General features: G+C 42.4%; 2 protein-coding genes across 4 annotated transcripts; both read left to right on the forward strand.

The window, feature by feature from the left end:
- Nucleotides 1-1,378: 1,378 nt before the first annotated feature.
- LOC139566704 (vacuolar protein sorting-associated protein 37C-like) lies at nucleotides 1,379-8,463 on the forward strand. Of its 2 annotated transcripts, none has more exons than XM_071387955.1 (5): nucleotides 1,379-1,607; nucleotides 3,093-3,201; nucleotides 4,188-4,359; nucleotides 6,610-6,692; nucleotides 6,987-8,463. In XM_071387955.1, exons 2-5 carry the CDS (start codon nucleotides 3,109-3,111, stop codon nucleotides 7,707-7,709), a joined length of 1,071 nt encoding a protein of 356 aa, XP_071244056.1. In that variant the 5' UTR covers nucleotides 1,379-1,607; nucleotides 3,093-3,108; the 3' UTR covers nucleotides 7,710-8,463. The 2 variants fall into 2 exon arrangements, with proteins under 2 accessions (XP_071244056.1, XP_071244057.1); XM_071387956.1 differs by lacking the exon at nucleotides 1,379-1,607 and adding an exon at nucleotides 1,751-1,884 and having other exon boundaries at nucleotides 6,987-7,853.
- A 5,049-nt stretch (nucleotides 8,464-13,512) lies between these two features.
- Nucleotides 13,513-18,746, forward strand: LOC139566660 (T-cell surface glycoprotein CD5-like). 2 transcript variants are annotated; one of them, XM_071387918.1, is made up of 6 exons: nucleotides 13,513-13,715; nucleotides 16,406-16,822; nucleotides 17,086-17,202; nucleotides 17,681-17,731; nucleotides 18,009-18,077; nucleotides 18,439-18,746. In XM_071387918.1, the coding sequence occupies exons 1-6, from the start codon at nucleotides 13,673-13,675 to the stop codon at nucleotides 18,516-18,518; spliced, it is 777 nt and encodes a 258-aa protein (XP_071244019.1). In that variant the 5' UTR covers nucleotides 13,513-13,672; the 3' UTR covers nucleotides 18,519-18,746. The 2 variants fall into 2 exon arrangements, with proteins under 2 accessions (XP_071244019.1, XP_071244018.1); XM_071387917.1 differs by having other exon boundaries at nucleotides 13,569-13,715; nucleotides 16,418-16,822.
- The last annotated feature ends 95 nt before the right edge of the window (nucleotides 18,747-18,841 follow it).

Raw genomic sequence — 18,841 nt, forward strand, 5'->3', positions numbered from 1 at the left:
AACCTGGTTTCAAAAAACAGATAAAGCAACACCTCGTGGTACAACGCCTCTCCCCTATTTGACCTAGATAGTTTGCCTGTATGTAGGCTGTGTGTGCCTTTTTAAAAATGTATGTAGTTCTGTCCTTGAGCTGTTCTTGTCTAATGATGTTCTGTATTATGTCATTCTGTATTATGTTTCATGTTTTGTGTGGACCCCAGGAAGAGTAGCTGCTGCTTTTGCAACAGCTAATGGGGATCCTAATCAAATACCATCAGATTTGCCAATCCTCCTTATAGGGCACATCACTGCACTCTATACTCTGTAAACTGGTCAACTCTGTATACCCGTTGCAAGACCCAATGGTTGATGCTTATTTATAAAACCTTCTTAGGCCTCACTCCCCACTATCTGTGATATCTACTGCAGCCCTCATCCTCCACATACAACACCCGTTCTGCCAGTCACATTCTGTTAAAAGTCCCCCAAAGTACACACATCCCTGGGTCGCTCGTCTTTTCAGTTCGCTGCAGCTAGCGACTGGAACGAGCTGCAACACACATTCAAAACTCCACAGTTTTATCTCAATCTCTTCACTCAAAGACTCGATCATGGACACTTTTACTGACAGTTGTGGCTGCTTTGCGTGATGTATTGTTGTCTCTACCTTACTGCCCTTTGTGCTGTTGTCTGTGCCCAATAATGTTTGTACCATGTTTTGTGCTGCAACCATGTTGTGTTACTACCATGCTGTGGTCATGTGTTGCTGCCTTGCTATGTTGTTGTCTTAGGTCTCTCTTTATGTAGTGTTGTTTTGTCCTATATTTATATATGTAAAAAAAAGATATATTTTTATTCCCAGCCCCAGTCCCCGCAGGAGGCCTTTTGGTAGGCCGTCATTGTAAATAAGAAGTTGTTCTTAACTGACTTGTCTAGTTAAATAAAGGTTAAATAAAATAAAAAAGAAGGAACAACATATTATTTTCATACTGTTAGAATGTTTCACTTGTGGTTAGTCATTATTTTTGGATATAGTGCTGCCAGTATGTTTTATTAGTAAGCATTTATAGTGAGAGTCATGATGACAGATATTGGCCGTTGACATAATGTTTCCACTTTTTCCAACCAGAATTCCTTTACTTTACAGGTTACCTCCCTGCTGGCATTCATGGAATACTCTTGTCACGTAGGGGTGGGTTTCCCTTCAAATCAGCTGCGCGCTGGATGAAACCATTGCCCCAAGAAGGGGACGAACTGTCAAAGAAAACTGCTCATGCTATCTAAAGATTTGTGTGATAAAAGTAGCAACATGATCACAATATATTTTCATTTTCTTTAGTTGGAAAGGTCATAAAATTATTGACACTGCATTTAATAACCCCCCACGGAAGCAGAATATGGGTCATTCCAAAAATGGTGGCGGTTTCTGTTAGTGTGAAGTGAAACTTTCCAAATATTGCTGATAAAACAGCTATTCTTTAATCTATTTTTATGGTTATCGTCGAGCAGATATTAAAGTAATTATTGTTGGACTACTGCTGTATCTGATATCAAGCAACACGATCGAATGACGTCGTTTTTTTGAGGATTTGAAGATCGCGAACAGTGGGCTTTCCTCAAAGTTGACGGTAGCAAGATTCTTTCATTGAATGTGATCATAACAATTGTTGTTGTCATCCCTACACGGAACTCGAACAACCCGTTAAGGCTAGCTAGCCCGTAAAATTACGTTAGATTCGTCTTTTACCGGCGATTTGTCCTCAACCAGATTGCCTTGTTTGTATATTGGGGTCAGGGCTCCCGTGTCCGTTTTACGTCATCCGTCACACACTCAGAGGTTGATGCCCGTCAATGTTGTGTGCCCTGTCGCAACGAATTTCTTGATTTGCTAGCAGCATAACATAAGTAATATTGCCCTCTAACTTGCTTTATAATGTGATAGCCAGTCTGCTTGCTGTGGCTAACTATAGCTGGTTGACAACAGTATTAGTGTTGGTTAGCTGATGGCAAGCCATCAATCAAGATAGCTAGGGTGCGTTCAGCAGGGCACAATGTTGTGGAGCGTTACAAACATGCCTTTCTGACATGTGGAATAAGGAGCCACAACGACAGATATCAACAAGGGGGTCAGCTCCCACTCAGCCCAGTCAAAGCTCTTCTCTGTCCTGGGACCCCACTGGTGGAACAAGCTTCCCCCTAATGTCACGACAGCGGCATCCCAGCCCATCTTTTGCAAATTTATTTGAAACCCTAACTCATCAAAAGAGTATCTTAAATAAGAAAATAATTCTCTGCAATTGTCTTTTCCTGCTAGCACTGACTTTGTTGATAATTTACTTTGAGGGGAAATGTACTTACTATGACTGTGGTATGTTGTCTCACCTAACTATCTTAACGTGCATGCACTAATTGTAAGTCTCTCTGGATAAGAGTGTCTGCAAAATGACTAAATAGATCTATTAATGTTTTTTCTAACTGCAACGTTCCACAACATTTGCCTACTGAATGTGGCCCATGTTTAATGACTAGGCGAAGATGTAGCCAAGATAGCAAGCAGCTGAAGTAACTTAGGCCTGATCAGGATTTAGCTTTGTTTATCAAAGCATAAAGTGTATGTAGTAGAGCTATATTAGAGAAATGTGAAGTTTAAAATGAAATAAGTTTGCTAATATGGGTGAATCTAATGGGACAATTGATGGCTACAATCATCGAACTAGTAGTAGTTTAAAGGATAATAAAACGTAAAAAAAACTGTGGTGCACATTAATGTTATCAACTTATTCTTCTGTTTATCGTTATCTCATCAATTCAGGCAATTTATTGCGATATAGATTTTTGTCCATATCGCCCAGCTCTCGTATGTAGCATCATGGCGGAACAATGTAACATTTTAGTGCCCACATATAACTGCCAATTCTGTCTTGTATGATAATGTTAGATTATAGTCTAGAAAATTGATTTCCCATTTAATATTTGATCAGCCTGCCTGTTCATTTATCAATTTGTGTGGATCTCTTTTGTATCCTGTCAGTTAGCTTTAAGTTTAATTTGTTTGGTATGTTTGGTAAACAGATGACATTGACAGCTCACTTTTCCCTCCATGTGATTGACAGCTGTCCTGGCAAATCAATGGACAAGCTTCAGGACCTCAGCCAATCCGAGTTGGAGGATTTGCTGGACAATACAGAGCGGGTGGAGTCCATGGCATTGGAATCTGATGAGGTAAGCAATCACGTCTTTGCTTTGTCTTATTGTCTGTCGATTGTGTCTTAAATAGATTGAGATGTAGCCTGGTCCCAGATCTGTTTGTGCTCTAACCAATTCCTATGGTCATCTATTATTGTCATGCGCCATGTTTGGCGTGACATTGCCAACAGGAGTTTGCAAGATGGCACAAAACCGATCTGGGACCAGGCTAGTCGAGATGCGCCTCTTACTGAAATGCCTCCAGTGTTTTTTTTGTATCTGAGTAAGGGATAATGACTAGCCAAGTTTGTCTATAGGCCTATCTCTGAGCTGAGGCCTTGCTTTTTCTGTCAGGTCACACGACTTGGCTATTACTCAATGTAGGACCTAGATGAATGATTCATCTGAGGATGGACATCTAGGTCTCATCTCACTCTGACCAGTAGCAATGTTCAAGCTCATCCTGCCATCAACAGTCATATTGACTTCTCTTCCACCTTTGTCCATAAGTCCAAAACACTAACCAATGAGTTTCATTTGTTTGTCTTCACTCTTCACGTGGGGAGTTATGTTCACTAGATGCAAATGACCTGTTCCTGGCTAACTCGTCTTGTTAAGTTGCTGCTGTCTTGGCTAGCCAGGTCTGCCTAAACAAAAAGGATGACTTTTCTCAAGCAGGTCTCAGAAGGGAGGACCTGGCAGCTTCTGTCATACACCGACTGGTAATGTTGTCATTCAACGTATTGCCGTGACGTCACGTACAGGAGGAGAGCGTAGTGCCTCGAGCAGGACTTGAACCCGGGTCTCCTGACCCTCAAGACGAACGCACTATCCACAATCCCAATAACGCTATCCCAAATGGGAGCGATCATAACATGCTGATCAAGGCTAGGGTCGTTATGAGAATTAGCGAGCTATGGAAGTTAACGTCCGGTCGCTACAATGTCTGTCGTACATAGTCCCGGTCAAAAAGACATGAAGGAAATACAATGTATTATTGACTCCTTCTTCCTCGTCTATAGATTCAGAACATCCAGCTGGAGAGGGAGATGGCACTGGCCTCCAACCGTAACCTGGCAGAACAGAACCTGGACATGAAGCCTCGCCTGGAGAGACAGAGAGAACATCTAGTGGAGAGATACTCTGAACTGGCGGGAGTCAGAGAGACCTACAGACAACACTGTGACCAGAAAGGTAAGGGATAGAGGGACGGAGTCAGAGAGACCTACTGTACCCAGGGAGGGAGGGATGAGATGGGAGGTTATTGATGGATAATAGATAGAGACAGATGAAGAAAAGCAACATTATAGAGGAAGAGAGAGAGGATATGGAAATAGAAATAGACAGATGGAGAGTTGAGAGGGATGGAGACACAGACAGATGGCAGGAACAGACTTGAGAGAGAGTGTAGTGTAGGGATAGATCTTGTCTGGCCTGTTCAGATCCTGGACACTCAGTTGGTCTCTACTAGTCCCAAAAGCACTTTCTCGCCTATGTAGTGCACTACTTAGGTAGTATAGGAAATGGGGTGCCATTTGGGACTAAGCCTTGGTCTCTACTGGTTACATAGACACACAGACAGACCCCCCCCCCCTCCCAGGCTTCCAGATCTGGCCTGTGTGTCTGTCTGCCAGGGTCTCCCTGGATACCACCTCATCAGCTCCCATTCCACTGCCGTCAGCTCTTGAAGCAGACCAGGCCGTGTGATCTGTGTACATGCACACATACTACATTCCTGCAGCCTTGTTTTGTAAGCTTTTCATGAGAAGCTGTGTTTGTGATGGTGTCCGTTTGCAGGGCTGGAATTGGGTACGGCTCATAGTTACGTCATATGTTTTTCCTAAAGGTGATTAGTAATATGGAATGCGTTGTTATTTCACCCCTGAATCAGTCCTCCTAGTGGTTCACCTTGACTGGGTGTTAACCTTGAGCTTGCCCTCAATGAGAAGTCTACCAGAGATATTTGAAGATGCATGAAAGTAGATTTTCCTGTTGCATGTGTATCCATGTTTATCCAACATTGAGCTTCATGAGATTCGTTTGTTCTCAAATGTGTTTAATAGGCTTCGGCGGTATCCAGATTTTCATACCGTCCTTCTTTCGTCCCGGGATTTACGGTGTTACCTGTATGGCACACATGGGGGTGCTAAAAACGCAAGAAAACCCATTGTGCCTCTATTACCAGAATGCTAACAAAATTAGCACAAACAAATAGTGAAATCACATAGATGCGGTTAGCTAAATGCTAACGAGCGAAAACGAACGAATGAATTGCAGCTCATAAAGTTATACAAGCATAGTTAGTAACTACCGAATGACGTATACCTCCCAAGCCTGGCGTGAGGCATTGTGCTGTCGGTGTTGTGTGTGTCTACGGGGACTGAGAAGCTTGGCGTGACATTGAAGTGTGGGAGATTTTTATGCGCCTTTCTCTTTCTTTCGCCCTCTTTCTCCCTTTTTTTTTCTCTCTTACACTCCCTCCCTCCTATGTTGGTCTCTTACACTCCCTCCCTCCTATGTTGGTCTCTTACACTCCCTCCCTCCTATGTTGGTCTCTTACACTCCCTCCCTCCTATGTTGGTCTCTTACACTCCCTCCCTCCTATGTTGGTCTCTTACACTCCCTCCCTCCTATGTTGGTCTCTTACACTCCCTCCCTCCTATGTTGGTCTCTTACACTCCCTCCCTCCTATGTTGGTCTCTTACACTCCCTCCCTCTATGTTGGTCTCTTACACTCCCTCCCTCTATGTTGGTCTCTTACACTCCCTCCCTCCTATGTTGGTCTCTTACACTCCCTCCCTCCTATGTTGGTCTCTTACACTCCCTCCCTCTATACTGGTCTCTTACACTCCCTCCCTCTATATTGGTCTCTTACACTCCCTCCCTCTATATTGGTCTCTTACACTCTCTCCCTCTATATTGGTCTCTTACACTCTCTCCCTCTATATTGGTCTCTTACACTCCCTCCCTCCTATATTGGTCTCTTACACTCCCTCCCTCTATATTGGTCTCTTACACTCTCTCCCTCTATATTGGTCTCTTACACTCTCTCCCTCTATATTGGTCTCTTACACTCCCTCCCTCCTATATTGGTCTCTTACACTCCCTCCCTCCTATATTGGTCTCTTACACTCCCTCCCTCCTATATTGGTCTCTTACACTCCCTCCCTCCTATGTTGGTCTCTTACACTCCCTCCCTCCTATGTTGGTCTCTTACACTCCCTCCCTCCTATGTTGGTCTCTTACACTCCCTCCCTCCTATGTTGGTCTCTTACACTCCCTCCCTCCTATGTTGGTCTCTTACACTCCCTCCCTCCTATGTTGGTCTCTTACACTCCCTCCCTCCTATGTTGGTCTCTTACACCCCCTCCCTCCTATGTTGGTCTCTTACATTCTCTCTCCATTTCTGCCCCATCTCTTTTATTCTCTCTCTCTCCCCTCCAGATGGCATCATGGGGCAGGTATCACCAGAGGGGTTGTTCTCCAGACTCCAGACAGAGGGCGCCAGCACAGAGACGGAGTCAGAGGTGAGAGGCCACAGTGACAGACGACTCGGTCGGAAAATGAAACCGGCAGATTATACTGTTGACGAGATTGGGGAATATCTATCCTTAAACACAGGACCAATGACGACAAAATGATCTACTCATCTCTCACTCTATTGAACGCCGCACAGAAGACCAGCAGTTGGAATAAGACATAAATAACATCATAAATAAATAATACGTTCTCAGACATTGTCAATAGTGTTTCCATATTTACCCCGATCCCTCTCTCCCGTTCTTTAACACTCCCTCTGTCTCTTTTTCTCTCTCCATCAGAGTCTGGCAGATGAGTTTCTGGACGGCCAGCTGTCGCTGGACTCGTTCCTTGACCGCTTCCTCTCCCTCCGCTCCCTCGCTCACAAAAGACGAGTGCGGATAGAGAAACTGCAGGAGATCCTGCGCCAGAAGAAGGAGACCGCCGCCGGTGACGCCGGCTCCATGACATCACAAACGAGCGCCAATCAGGACCCAGCGACAACACAGTCATCGCCATGGAATCATCATCAAGCTCCTCAGCAACAACAACCGCAGCAGAATTCCAATCCCAACAATCACTCTAGTTTCCAAAACCCCTCTTCCCAAAATGGCCCCGGCTCCGCCCTACCTTACACCCCATACCCCGTCTCCCCTCCTAACCCGACAGCCACTTCCGCAGTATCAGGACCAGGCCCGTCCATTCCTCCAGGTCAATTTCCTCCCTACCCCAGCCCCGGCTCACCTTTCATCCCAGCGGCGGGCTACACATCCCGCCCCGCTTTCGGGCCTCCGGCCAATGCCTGCCCGTACCCCACCCAGCCCACGTTCCCTGGCGTCCCCGGCTCAGGGTCTGCGTTCGGGCAGTACAGCGCCCCCAACAGCGCCCCCTACCCCTCTGCGTACCCTTACGGTGGGGTTGAGGGGTATAGCTACCCCACGGGCCCCGCTCTGCCCAACTCTCAGTCCCCCACAGGCAGGCCGCTCTACAGGCCCGGGTTTGGAGTGCCACAGCCCTACTCCTGAACCCTCCCTCTGCTCTCACCCCATCACTCCTCTCCCACCACACATTCTCCAGTCTCTCCCTCATTTTGCTCTTTTTTTCTGACTCTCTCTTTCTCTCTCTCTCTTTCTCTCTCTCTCTTTCTCTCTCTCTTTCTCTCTTTCTTTCTCTCTCGCTTTCTCTTTCTCTCTCTCTCTCTTTCTCTCTCTCTCTCGCTCGCTCTCTCAATCTGCCTCTTCTCCTCCCCTCCTGTCATTCTCAAGTGCATAACTGTCTCAGGACCTCCCCTTGTGTTCCAATGTGTTGTTAGAAACACTCTCCCATTGGCTGTCGGCCCCTTCACTCTCCCCTCTCTCTCCTCCTATTGGCTGTCGGCCCTTTCACTCTTCTCCCTCCCTTTGTGGAATACTGAGCCAATCAACAATACCTTGGCCACGTACGTTTCAGATAGAAATGGAGCTGACGTGACTCCTTATTCTACATGTCAGAGAGTCATGTTCTACATAAAATATATCTACACATATATTCCTTATCACTGGTCTCACCCTGTAGCACAAGTCCCTTGTGGCACTGTACAGTATACGCATTGGAGTACATTTGACTTGTTCTAACACCCATATCATTCTACACCGATGTCAGATTACATGTGTTGACCATATTCGTTCGTACATGACGATGTTAACTTAATAACCACCCGAACCAAAACGTTTTACAGGTGCAGTTCTGTTCAGGAATTGTGTTGTTCTGTAAACTGTCTTTGTCGCTCTTCGTTCTGGTTAGGAAGTACTTAATACTAAAGAAGGAAAATCCTACGAATAGGAACTCTAGGATCTGTCCATGTAATCGTATTCATTATGATCTAAAAGGCTAAACTGATCCTATATCAGTACACCTACTCTGAGAGGCTTTATGAATGCGGGCCCTGATCAGTGGTCGTTTTGGAGACTTCAATAACCCTATCTTCTTTCTTAATCACCTGGCTCTGCATGTATGATGTTTGTTTCTTTGCAAAATCTGGACATCTTTACAGATGTAGGATCTTAATTTGACCTGTTTCTCACTGCAGGAAAATAATCCTGCAGCAAAATGACACGTGGATTATAATTTTGTAGGGTCTGATAAATTGTCAGGGCAAATTAAGTCTGAAATTAATAACTTTAGAAGCCATTTTCAACCTTGAATACACTATGTTTGAATTTTCTGCTGTGCAGGAAATTTCCTGCAACAACAGGGTGATCAAGTTAAGATCCTACATCTGTATGTCCTACAAGTTTAGCTTCCAAGTCCTTTCTTGACAGGATGTTTTGGTTGGTTGTTTAGGTATTTTGATGCCTATTGACAATGACGTCATTGTTTACAGAATCATATCTGTATTCTCTGTCGAGAATCATGCTTGTTTCTCTTCTCTCTGGTCTCTCCGTTTTCTCACTTCACACTCCGTTTCGTCTCTTCCCCCACGAGGCTCGCTTGGCGTTAAACTCACCTCTCGTCTTTCTCACCTCACTCTCTATTTCACCCTCTCTCCATAATCTGCCTGTTGACATGAACTGATGCTTGACAATGATTGCAATGAGGAAATAGTTTATTTCTATAAGTTCACTTTCAATGAGAATAATATAATGTGATTTGTATAAATTATTAAAGAGCTGTTATCAATAACAGGTGACATGACATTAAAACAAGGGATTAATAGCCTGCACCCCAAATGGAATCCTATTCTCTTAGGGCTCTGGTCAAAAGTAGTGCACTATATATGGAAGTGGGTGCGATTTGGGACTCATCTGCCTGCTTTAGCTCAGAAAGCACAAGAGGAGAGAGCTGTTACTGGGGGGGGGGGGTTCTACAGAGATTCATACCGTCTTCATGATGGCTCATACAGCATTCATAGACACATCTAAAAGTCATGAGCTCTTCAACCTTAATCGGTGGTCTTAAATGGAGCATTACTACATTGGTTGTCATCATGCCCTATGAAGGTGTTCTGAAGCTTCTGTTTAGTTATGTAGGGCTTCTTCATCAAGTTAACTGGTTGGACTGACTGGTGTAGTCTACGACCAGGGGGCAGTGTTTTACTGGGATTATCACACTACAACTGTCCCAAATAGCACCCTACCCCCTACAAAATGCACTACTTTTGACCAGAGCCCTATGGGCAGAGAATGGGGTTCCGTTTGGGACAGACCCTAACACTCTGTATTCAAGGAAGAAAAGATGAGTCAGAAATTGGGTTTTAGAAGCCCAACGGAGATACGCGGCATTGATAAGGGGGAAATAAAAATACAAGCTTGGAGCTTGTTTTAAGTTTCTTATTTTTTTTTGTGTGAATATTAATTAAACACTGAACTTGATCTAAGAGGGCTGTGTTCTGACTCGTAATTTGAATTATTTATTTATTTTTTATCTACTTATCTTTTCTCTCGTGTTGGGAGAAAATACAAATACCGCGATAACTGCCTGACGTGGGGTGAAAGTTAGTTTTGACTGTTACTTCAATTGCTTCAAGCTTAATTCAATCGGATAGAACTTGATAGAGTTTAATTGATTTGTTCTGAAAGGCGTGGGCCTTGCTTGTATTGTCTCAGAGTTCACTATCAGGCCTTCGTTCCCCCTCGCTGATTGTGATGATCTTTTTCTGATGTGGGCCGAGAAGACCTAACCAGGGAGATGACACAGAGAAGAAAGAGAGAGAGAGCGACGGACCTCTGCGGGGGAAAGGAGGGCACTGAAATACTAGTCAGTGATTATTGTCATCAATCAATGGTTGTGGAACGATTTCTGTAGCCCATAATATATGTGAAGTGTTTATATGTCTATAATATATGTCTATAATTATATGTCTATAATGTACCATACAGTACAGTAGGTGTATGTAGGCTCAATTGTGTATTTACTGATAGACAAACAAAATACAAATTCATACTGTTACAGAACGATAAAAAAATGGATAATTTGAGAAATGTAGATTTTTGTTGTTTAACAAATCTAGGAGGAGGGGAAAGCGGGATGGTCCTAGGTTTTGAATATTCAGTCAACGTACGGAGAGAAGTGTCTCATAGAGAGAGAAAGGAGGAGGAGGGCAATTTTACGGGGCTTTCTACACATCTACGGCTCGGTAAACCAGAGACTGAAGATGAGAGAAAACGAGAGCAAAAGAGGGAGGGAATGGACGGGTGTGAACGAACAGAAAACATGAGTAATGGTTGAATTAAGAGAAGAAAAGAAAACATTCAGTACAGTGCCGTTAGAAAGTACTCACACCCACATTACTTTTTCGACATTTTGTTGTGTTACAGCCTGAATTTTAAATAGATTAAATGTTGACTTTTAGTCACTGGCCTACACACAATACCTCACAATGTCAAAATATAATTATGTTTAGTTTTTTTGTAACAAATTTGTAAAAAATGAAAAGCTGAAATGTCTTGAATCAATAAGTATTGAACCTCTCTGTTATGACAAGCCTAAATCAATTCAGGAGTAAAAATGTGCTGAACAAGTCACACGTTGCATTGACTCTGTGTGCAATAATAGTGTTTGACATGATATTTGAATGACTACTTCATCGCTGTACCCCACACATTCAATTATCTGTAAGGTCCCTCAGTCGAGCAGTGACTTTCAAACACAGATTCAACCACAAAGACCAGGGAGGTTTTCCAATGCCTCGCAAAGATGGGCACCTATAGATAGATGGGTAACATAATTATTTTTTTTTTTTTTAAAAGCAGACATTGAATATCCCGTTGAGCATGGTAAAGTTATTAATTACACTTTGGATGGTATATCAATGCACCCAGTCTCTTCAAAGATACAGGCTTCCTTCCTAACTCAGTTGCCGGAGATGAAGGAAACCACAGGCCAATGGTGACTTTAAAACAGTTACGGAGTTTAAGGGCTGTGAAAGGAGAAAACTGAAGATGGATAAACATTGTAGTTGCTCCACAATACTAACTTAATATTTCAAAACATGTATCCTGTTTGCAACAAGGCACTAAAGTAATACTGGAAAAAAAATGGAATAGCAATTAACTTTTTGTCCTGAACACAAAGTGTTATGTTAGTTACTGAGTACGACTCTTCATATTTTCAAACATAGTTGTGGCTGCATCATGTTATGGGTATGCTTGTATTTGACTGGGGAGTTGTTCAGGATAAAAAAAAATGAACGGAATGGAGCTAAGCACAGGCAAAATCCTAGAGGAAAACCTGGTTCGGTCTGCTTTCCACCAGACACTGGGAGATGAATTCACCTTTCAGCAGGACAATAACGTTAAACACAAGGCCAAATCTACACTGGAATTGCTTACCAAGAAGACAGTGAATGTTCTTGAGTGACCGAGTTACAGCTTTGATTTAAATCTACTTGAAAATCTATGGCAAGACCTGAAAATGGTTGTCTAGCAATGATCAACAACCAATTTGACAGCTTGAAGAATTTTGAAATGAATAACGGGCAAATGTTGCACAATCAAGGTGTGGAAAGCTCTTAGAGACTTACCCAGAAAGACTCTCAGCTCTAATTGCTGCCAAAGGTGCTTTTAACAAAGTATTTATTCAGGGGTGTGAATACTTATGTAAATTAGATATTTCTGTATTTCATTTTTACTAAATTAGCAACAATTTCTAAAAACATGTTTTCACTTGGTCATTATCGGGTATTGTGTGTAGATGGCTGAGATAAAAATGTTTTAATTTCTCCTGTAACATGTAACAAGTCAAGGGGTATACATATTTTCTGAAGGCACTGTAGAATAACAAAGAATATAATAATAATATGGTTATTAATTAGGATATGAAATAATATGATAAGGCCATTTAGCAGACACTTTAATCCACAGCTAATGTATTAAGTTACAGTTAAAGAGAAGGTTGTACACAACACTATCCACAAACTAACAACAAATTTATAATATCCCCCTTAAATTCTCTAAATTTAAACAATATAAATTACAATTAATACATAGTGTACAGGTAACTGCCAAAGTAAAAGAAACACTTGAGTAAATGAAGAATACAAAGTATATTGAAAGCAGGTGTTTCCACACAAGATGCTTCCTGAGTATATTAAGCCGTTAACATCCCATCATGCTTAGCATCATTTATTAAAATGCCCAGTCGCCCAAATATTTTGGCTACCATGGCTAGAAGAATAGATCTCAGTGACTTTGAAAGAGGGGTCTCAAAGATGCAAAGTGTAGGGTGTTTAAAGCATGTGTGAGATCTCAACCCAATTGAACACTTACGGGAGATTCTGGAGCGGTGCCTGAGACAGCGTTTTCCACCACCATCAACAAAACACCGAATGATGGAATTTATGGTCTAAGGATGGTGTCGCATCCCTCCAGTTCCAGACAGAATCTATGCCATGGTGCATTGAAGCTGTTCTGCCGGCTCGTGGAGGCCCAGCGCCCCATTGACACTTTGTGTTGTTGTTTCCTTCATTTGGGCAGTTACCTGTAGATGTGGCCTATGCAGGAATCAAACTCATAATAGGGATCTTGCTGCAAACAACTGGTGTACCTGGCATTGGTGTGTACCGTGACCTATTGGAGAACCCGTACACACACACACACAGGCGCACAAACACACTTCACTGTTGGAAGGCGCATGAAAACCAGGGTCATGACTGACTCAACAGAAATGTCTAAAGGTGAACAATTCTCCTTTTTTCTTTCTGCCTCTCCCTCCCACTTATCCTCCACTCTTCTCCATTTCACTTCTTTCTTTTCTTCTTCTCTCTTTCTTTTTGTACCTGTCTCTTTGAAGTGAGGAAGTGTGCAGTAAATCTTGCAGAAGAAAAGCAGCAAAGGCCGAAGACGAAGAGAAGGCTTTATGGATAGAGAAAGAGAGGGCGGGGAGAAAGGAGTGCGAGGAGTTTAGACTTCTGCACCGTTTCCTCTCTCTTCAGTCTTTCTGTCGTTTTTGCCTGCGTTGTCTCTCTTCTCTTCTTCTCTCCCCTGTTTTTCTCAAGCTGGTCATCTCCAGAATGAATAGAAGGCTGGTACTTACAATCCTGGCCCTGAATGTTGGTAAGTCTTTATTTAAATACAGTCTTTCCGTGAGTCCATTATGAGACACAATTTTCTCATGTTCTGATACACTATACTGACACTGACAGTTGAACTTGAAGCAGCAGAATTGTAGTCATTGGCTGCGTCCCTATTCCCTATCAGAGATGGGCAGTATTTCTGTTACATGTATTTGATATATGTATTTCAATTACTTCTGAGTATTTTAAAATGTGTATTAAACTGTATTTTGTGACGAGATACTTTCGAGAGCTGTAATTTTTATTTTCAAAATACAATTTCTATACAATTTCTTTAATTGCGGTTCACAATTTTGTGTCCCCCTTTCTCCCTGCATTGGTATCAGCATTTTGATGGCACTATGGTGTACTAAAAGCATCTGTTAAATCAATTAAATATAAATGTAAATGTGAAATTGTACAATTGCAAAGGATGCTGAGTATTTTTCTAATGAAGTCCAACCCGAAACAAGGCCAATAATAATACCAGGTGTGCTTTGCAGATAATTTTGGTATGTTAATTTTCACATATTTATTTACATTTTGGTCATTTAGCAGACACTCTTATTGAGAGTGACTTACACCCAGTGCATTCAACTAAAGTAGATTAACAACAACATATCAAAGAAAATAAATGTGTATTTGTCACATGCTTTGTAAACAAAAGGTGTAGACTAACAGTGAAATGCTTACATACGGGTCCTTTTCCAACAATGCAGAGTTAAAGATAAAAAAATATATAAATAACAAATATAAAGAGTGACACGAGGAATAAATACACAGGGAAAAACGAATAATAATAATGAGTAAAAATAACATGGCTATATACAGGGAATACCTGTACCGAGTCGATGTGCAAGGGTACGAGGCAATTGAGACACAGTGCAATCGGAAAGTATTCAGACCCCTTGACTTTCTCCAAATGTTGTTACGTTACAGCCTTATTCTACAATGGATTAAATTGATTTTTTCCCTCATCAATCTACACACAAATATTACATTTACATAAGTATTCAGACCCTTTACGCAGTACTTTGTTGAAGCACCTTTTGCAGCGATTACAGCCTTGAGTCTTCTTGGGTATGACGCTACAAGCTTGGCACACATGTATTTGGGGAGTTTCTCCCATTCTTCTCTGCAGATCCTCTCAAGCTCTTTCAGGTTGGATGGGGAGCGTCGTTGCACAGCTATTTTCAGGTCTCTCGGGATCAAGTCCAGGCTCTGGCTAGGCCACTCAAGGACATTCAGAGACTTGTCCCGAAGCCACTCCTACATTGTCTTGGCTGTATGCTTAGGGTCGGTGTCCTGTTGTAAGGTGAACCTTCGCCCCAGCCTGAGGTCCTGAGTGCTCTGGAGCAGGTTTTCACCAAGGATCTCTCTGTTCTTTGCCCTGTTCATCTTTCCCTAGATCTTGACTATTCTCCCAGTCCCTACATTTACAAACATTTCTAAAAACCTGTTTTCATTTTGTCATTATGGAGAATTGTGTGTAGATTGATGAGGATTTTTATTTATTTAATCCATTTTAGATTAAGACTGTAACGTAACAAAATGTGGAAAAAGGAAAAGGGTCTGAATACTTTCCGAATGCACTGTAGCTGTGTACATATAGGTAGAGTGACAAGGCAACAGGATCACAGTGACAGCACGTAAAACATTTCCGTAACTGTTACTGAGAATGTTGATGCTGTTCGGTCCGGCTACTTGCAAGTGTATTTCTGTATTTTAAAATGCAAAGTACATGTATTTTCATAAAATACATTTCTAAATACAAGTATTTTGTAGTTTATTTTGATACATTGATCTTTATGGTATTTTGTAATTGTATTTAGTCATTTATGGCCATCCCTGTTCCCTATGGGCCCTGCTTAAAGGTAGTACACTATAGGATGCTGTTTGTTGTTGTTGTTGTTGTTGTTGGAGTAGCAGGAGTAGTAGTAGTAGATTTACATTTAAGTCATTTAGCTGACGCTCTTATCCAGAGTGACTTACAAATTGGAAAGTTCATACATATTCATCCTGGTCCCCCCGTGGGGAATGAACCCACAACCCTGGCGTTGCAAGCGCCATGCTCTACCAACTGAGCCACACGGGACCACCCGTGTAGGAGTAGTAGTAGTAGGAGTAGGAGTAGGAGTAGGAGTAGGAGTAGTAGTAGTAGTAGTAGTAGTAGTAGTAGTAGTAGTAGTAGTAGTAGTAGTAGTAGTAGTAGTAGTAGTAGTAGTAGTAGTAGTAGTAGTAGTAGTAGTAGTAGTAGTAGTAGTAGTAGTAGTAGTAGTAGTAGTAGTAGTAGTAGTAGTAGTAGTAGTAGTAGTAGTAGTAGTAGTAGTAGGAGTAGTAGTAGTAGTAGTTGTAGTAAATATCATCCATTGATCTGATAATTACCCTTATGACCTCATCTCTCAGTAGAGGTTGAGAATTTCCGTTTCCTTAATTTGTTGGATTAATTGATAGATTAGAGATGGTTTAGGCTAATCCAGGCCAGTTTTAGTCCTTTAGTCCTGCCGCTGCAGGCGGCCAAACATTGCCCGTTAGACTTTTGAAAAACTGCCTCTGTGATTAGTAACTACCGCATGACATGTAATATTGATTTGTAAAAATCGAATCAAAATATATTTTTTCTCTCTCTCTCTCTCTCTCTCTCTCGCTCTCTCTCTCTCTCTCTCTCTCTCTCTCTCTTTCTCTCTCTAGTAACCAATGAAGTCAAGGTATCCACCTCCCAACCTCTCACACCATCCAACTCCACTCCTACCACCTCCAGTCCCCCTGCTACCACCACTTCCTGTGTGTGTAACATCTCCACTTCCTGTTCCTCTCCGACCCAGCCCGAGTCTCCGCCACCTGCGCTGGGTGTTATCATGGTCAACTGGGAAGTGAAGTCCTGTAAGGGCGACATACACCTGTCTCTCCTCTCGTCCCGTTCCTTACCGCTCTGCTTTAACAGTTGGACCCATCGTAGCCTTCAACATGCAGGGTTGTGTAAGAGGAAGGGCTGTGAGGGCTCCCCAAAGGGGACTAAGATCAATGCTAAAGCTTTGGGTTACCAGATCAATATGAATGGAAGTGTTACCAACAACCTCTGTACAACACTGAGGATCCAATGCGAAGGTGAGTCCTGTATGTTTGTGTGTCCTTTCTGCATATATTTCTCTAAGTGTCTGACAGCGGGTTTAAATACCACACATGCGTACAAGTACATGAATATCTTTGTAAGTACACTTTTTATATATTTTTTGTCAATGTTTTATAAGGTGCTGTAAAACAATAGCCTGGTTCCATATCTGTTTAGTTGGTAAGACTGTACAAACAGATCTGGGACCAGGCTAGTAAAGTCATGGTTAAATATGAATCTCATCTCCTCTCCACTCCAGTCGTCCCAGATCAGTTAGTGGGCTATAAGGTGGTGACTGGACTGCTGTGTGTTCTGGTGCTGGTGGTGCTGATGGTGCGTTTCGGGCAGCCCTCCCTCAAGGCCCTCCGTAAGAGACGTGAGTACTAGACACCTGGGCCTGTATCCACAAAGCGTCGCAGAGTAGGACTGCTGATCTAGGACCTGTCCATATACTCGTATTCATGATGATCTAAAAGGCCAAACTGATCCTAGATCAGCACTTCTACTCTGAGATGCTGTGTGGTAACGTTCCCAGATCTAAACACTTAACACGTGAACGTACATTTAGGACGACAACAAAGCACTTAAATTACTGCAATAAAGTACTTAAAGAAAAAAGTCCACAGTACTTGGACCAATCCAATAGCAAGTTGATCAAATAATATGTCATAAGGTCATTTCAGAAAGAAAAGGATATTGATACCAGGGTTGGTGTGGCATTTATTTGATTCACATTTAGTCAGTTATGGATCAAGTATTTGTTTGTCATTGAGGCATGTTATCTTGGTATTGTGTGTTGGTAATATAACATTTCAACATGACCTCTAATCAACATGTTAATGTCTGTGATTCAGTGTCAGACAAGAGACAGAGTCGGTGGATCGGACCTACGCAGAGCCAAAGTGGTGAGTCAATGACTCCTAGACACACGCACACCCACCAGGCCAAGTTGCAGGCCTAAGTAGGAGAGACGTGGAATCGTTGAATAATGCGTTGAGTTGATGAGTTCATGTTACACACACAGATTTCGGTTGTTCTCTCTCAAATAATGCAATATCTTGGCAAGCGACGTAATCCATAACCACCTCTTCCCCCTCCTACGTCTGTCTGTCTGTCTGTCTGTCTGTCTGTCTGTCTGTCTGTCTGTCTGTCTGTCTGTCTGTCTGTCTGTCTGTCTCACAGTCTCCTACCATAGAGGGAAGGCTGGACTCCAACTTAACGACAACACAGACAAGAGACACTCCTACCCTGGTGAGGCTCACACACACACACACACACACACACACACACACACACACACACACACACACACACACACACACACACACACACACACACACACACACACACACACACACACACACACACACACACACACACACACACACACACACACACACACACACACACACACACACACACACACACACACACACACACACACACACACACACACACACACACTCTCTTCCGCTCTCCACTCTTCTATTAACACGGGCGGAAGCCTAACCTGAGAATTGTGTGATTTACACAAACTTTGAATGACGCATGCAAAGGTATCTCGAGTTTATTACTGGACCCTAAAGCGTTACGTTCCCTCTCGTTCTCCCAGGATTGGAGAGGCTGACGGTGAACACCAGCCGAGAGCCTTCGTCTAACAGAAACAGTGATTATGACTCTTATAACTTGTGATCATCATCATCATCATCATCGTCATCAGTCATATCCTTCATCCACTATGACAATATACTGTACATGTATTTTTCATATTTTATTATATTTTTTATATTTTGTTATATTTTTTATGCTAAATGTAATATTTTTTTAAGCACATAATATCATTTTTGGGGGGGTTTCTGTACGTAATTCAGTCATTCACTTCTTTTATTGAATAAATGTAAAGTTTGTTGTTGAATAAAACGTTTGGACCTCATACTTATAAGTGAACAGGATGCTCAAGAAGGCAATGAAAAGCAGGATGAAAGAGAGAGGGAGAGAAAATAGTGTTGTGAGAA

The sequence above is a fragment of the Salvelinus alpinus genome, chromosome 39 (assembly GCF_045679555.1).
Source record: "Salvelinus alpinus chromosome 39, SLU_Salpinus.1, whole genome shotgun sequence".
Classification (NCBI taxonomy): domain Eukaryota; kingdom Metazoa; phylum Chordata; class Actinopteri; order Salmoniformes; family Salmonidae; genus Salvelinus; species Salvelinus alpinus.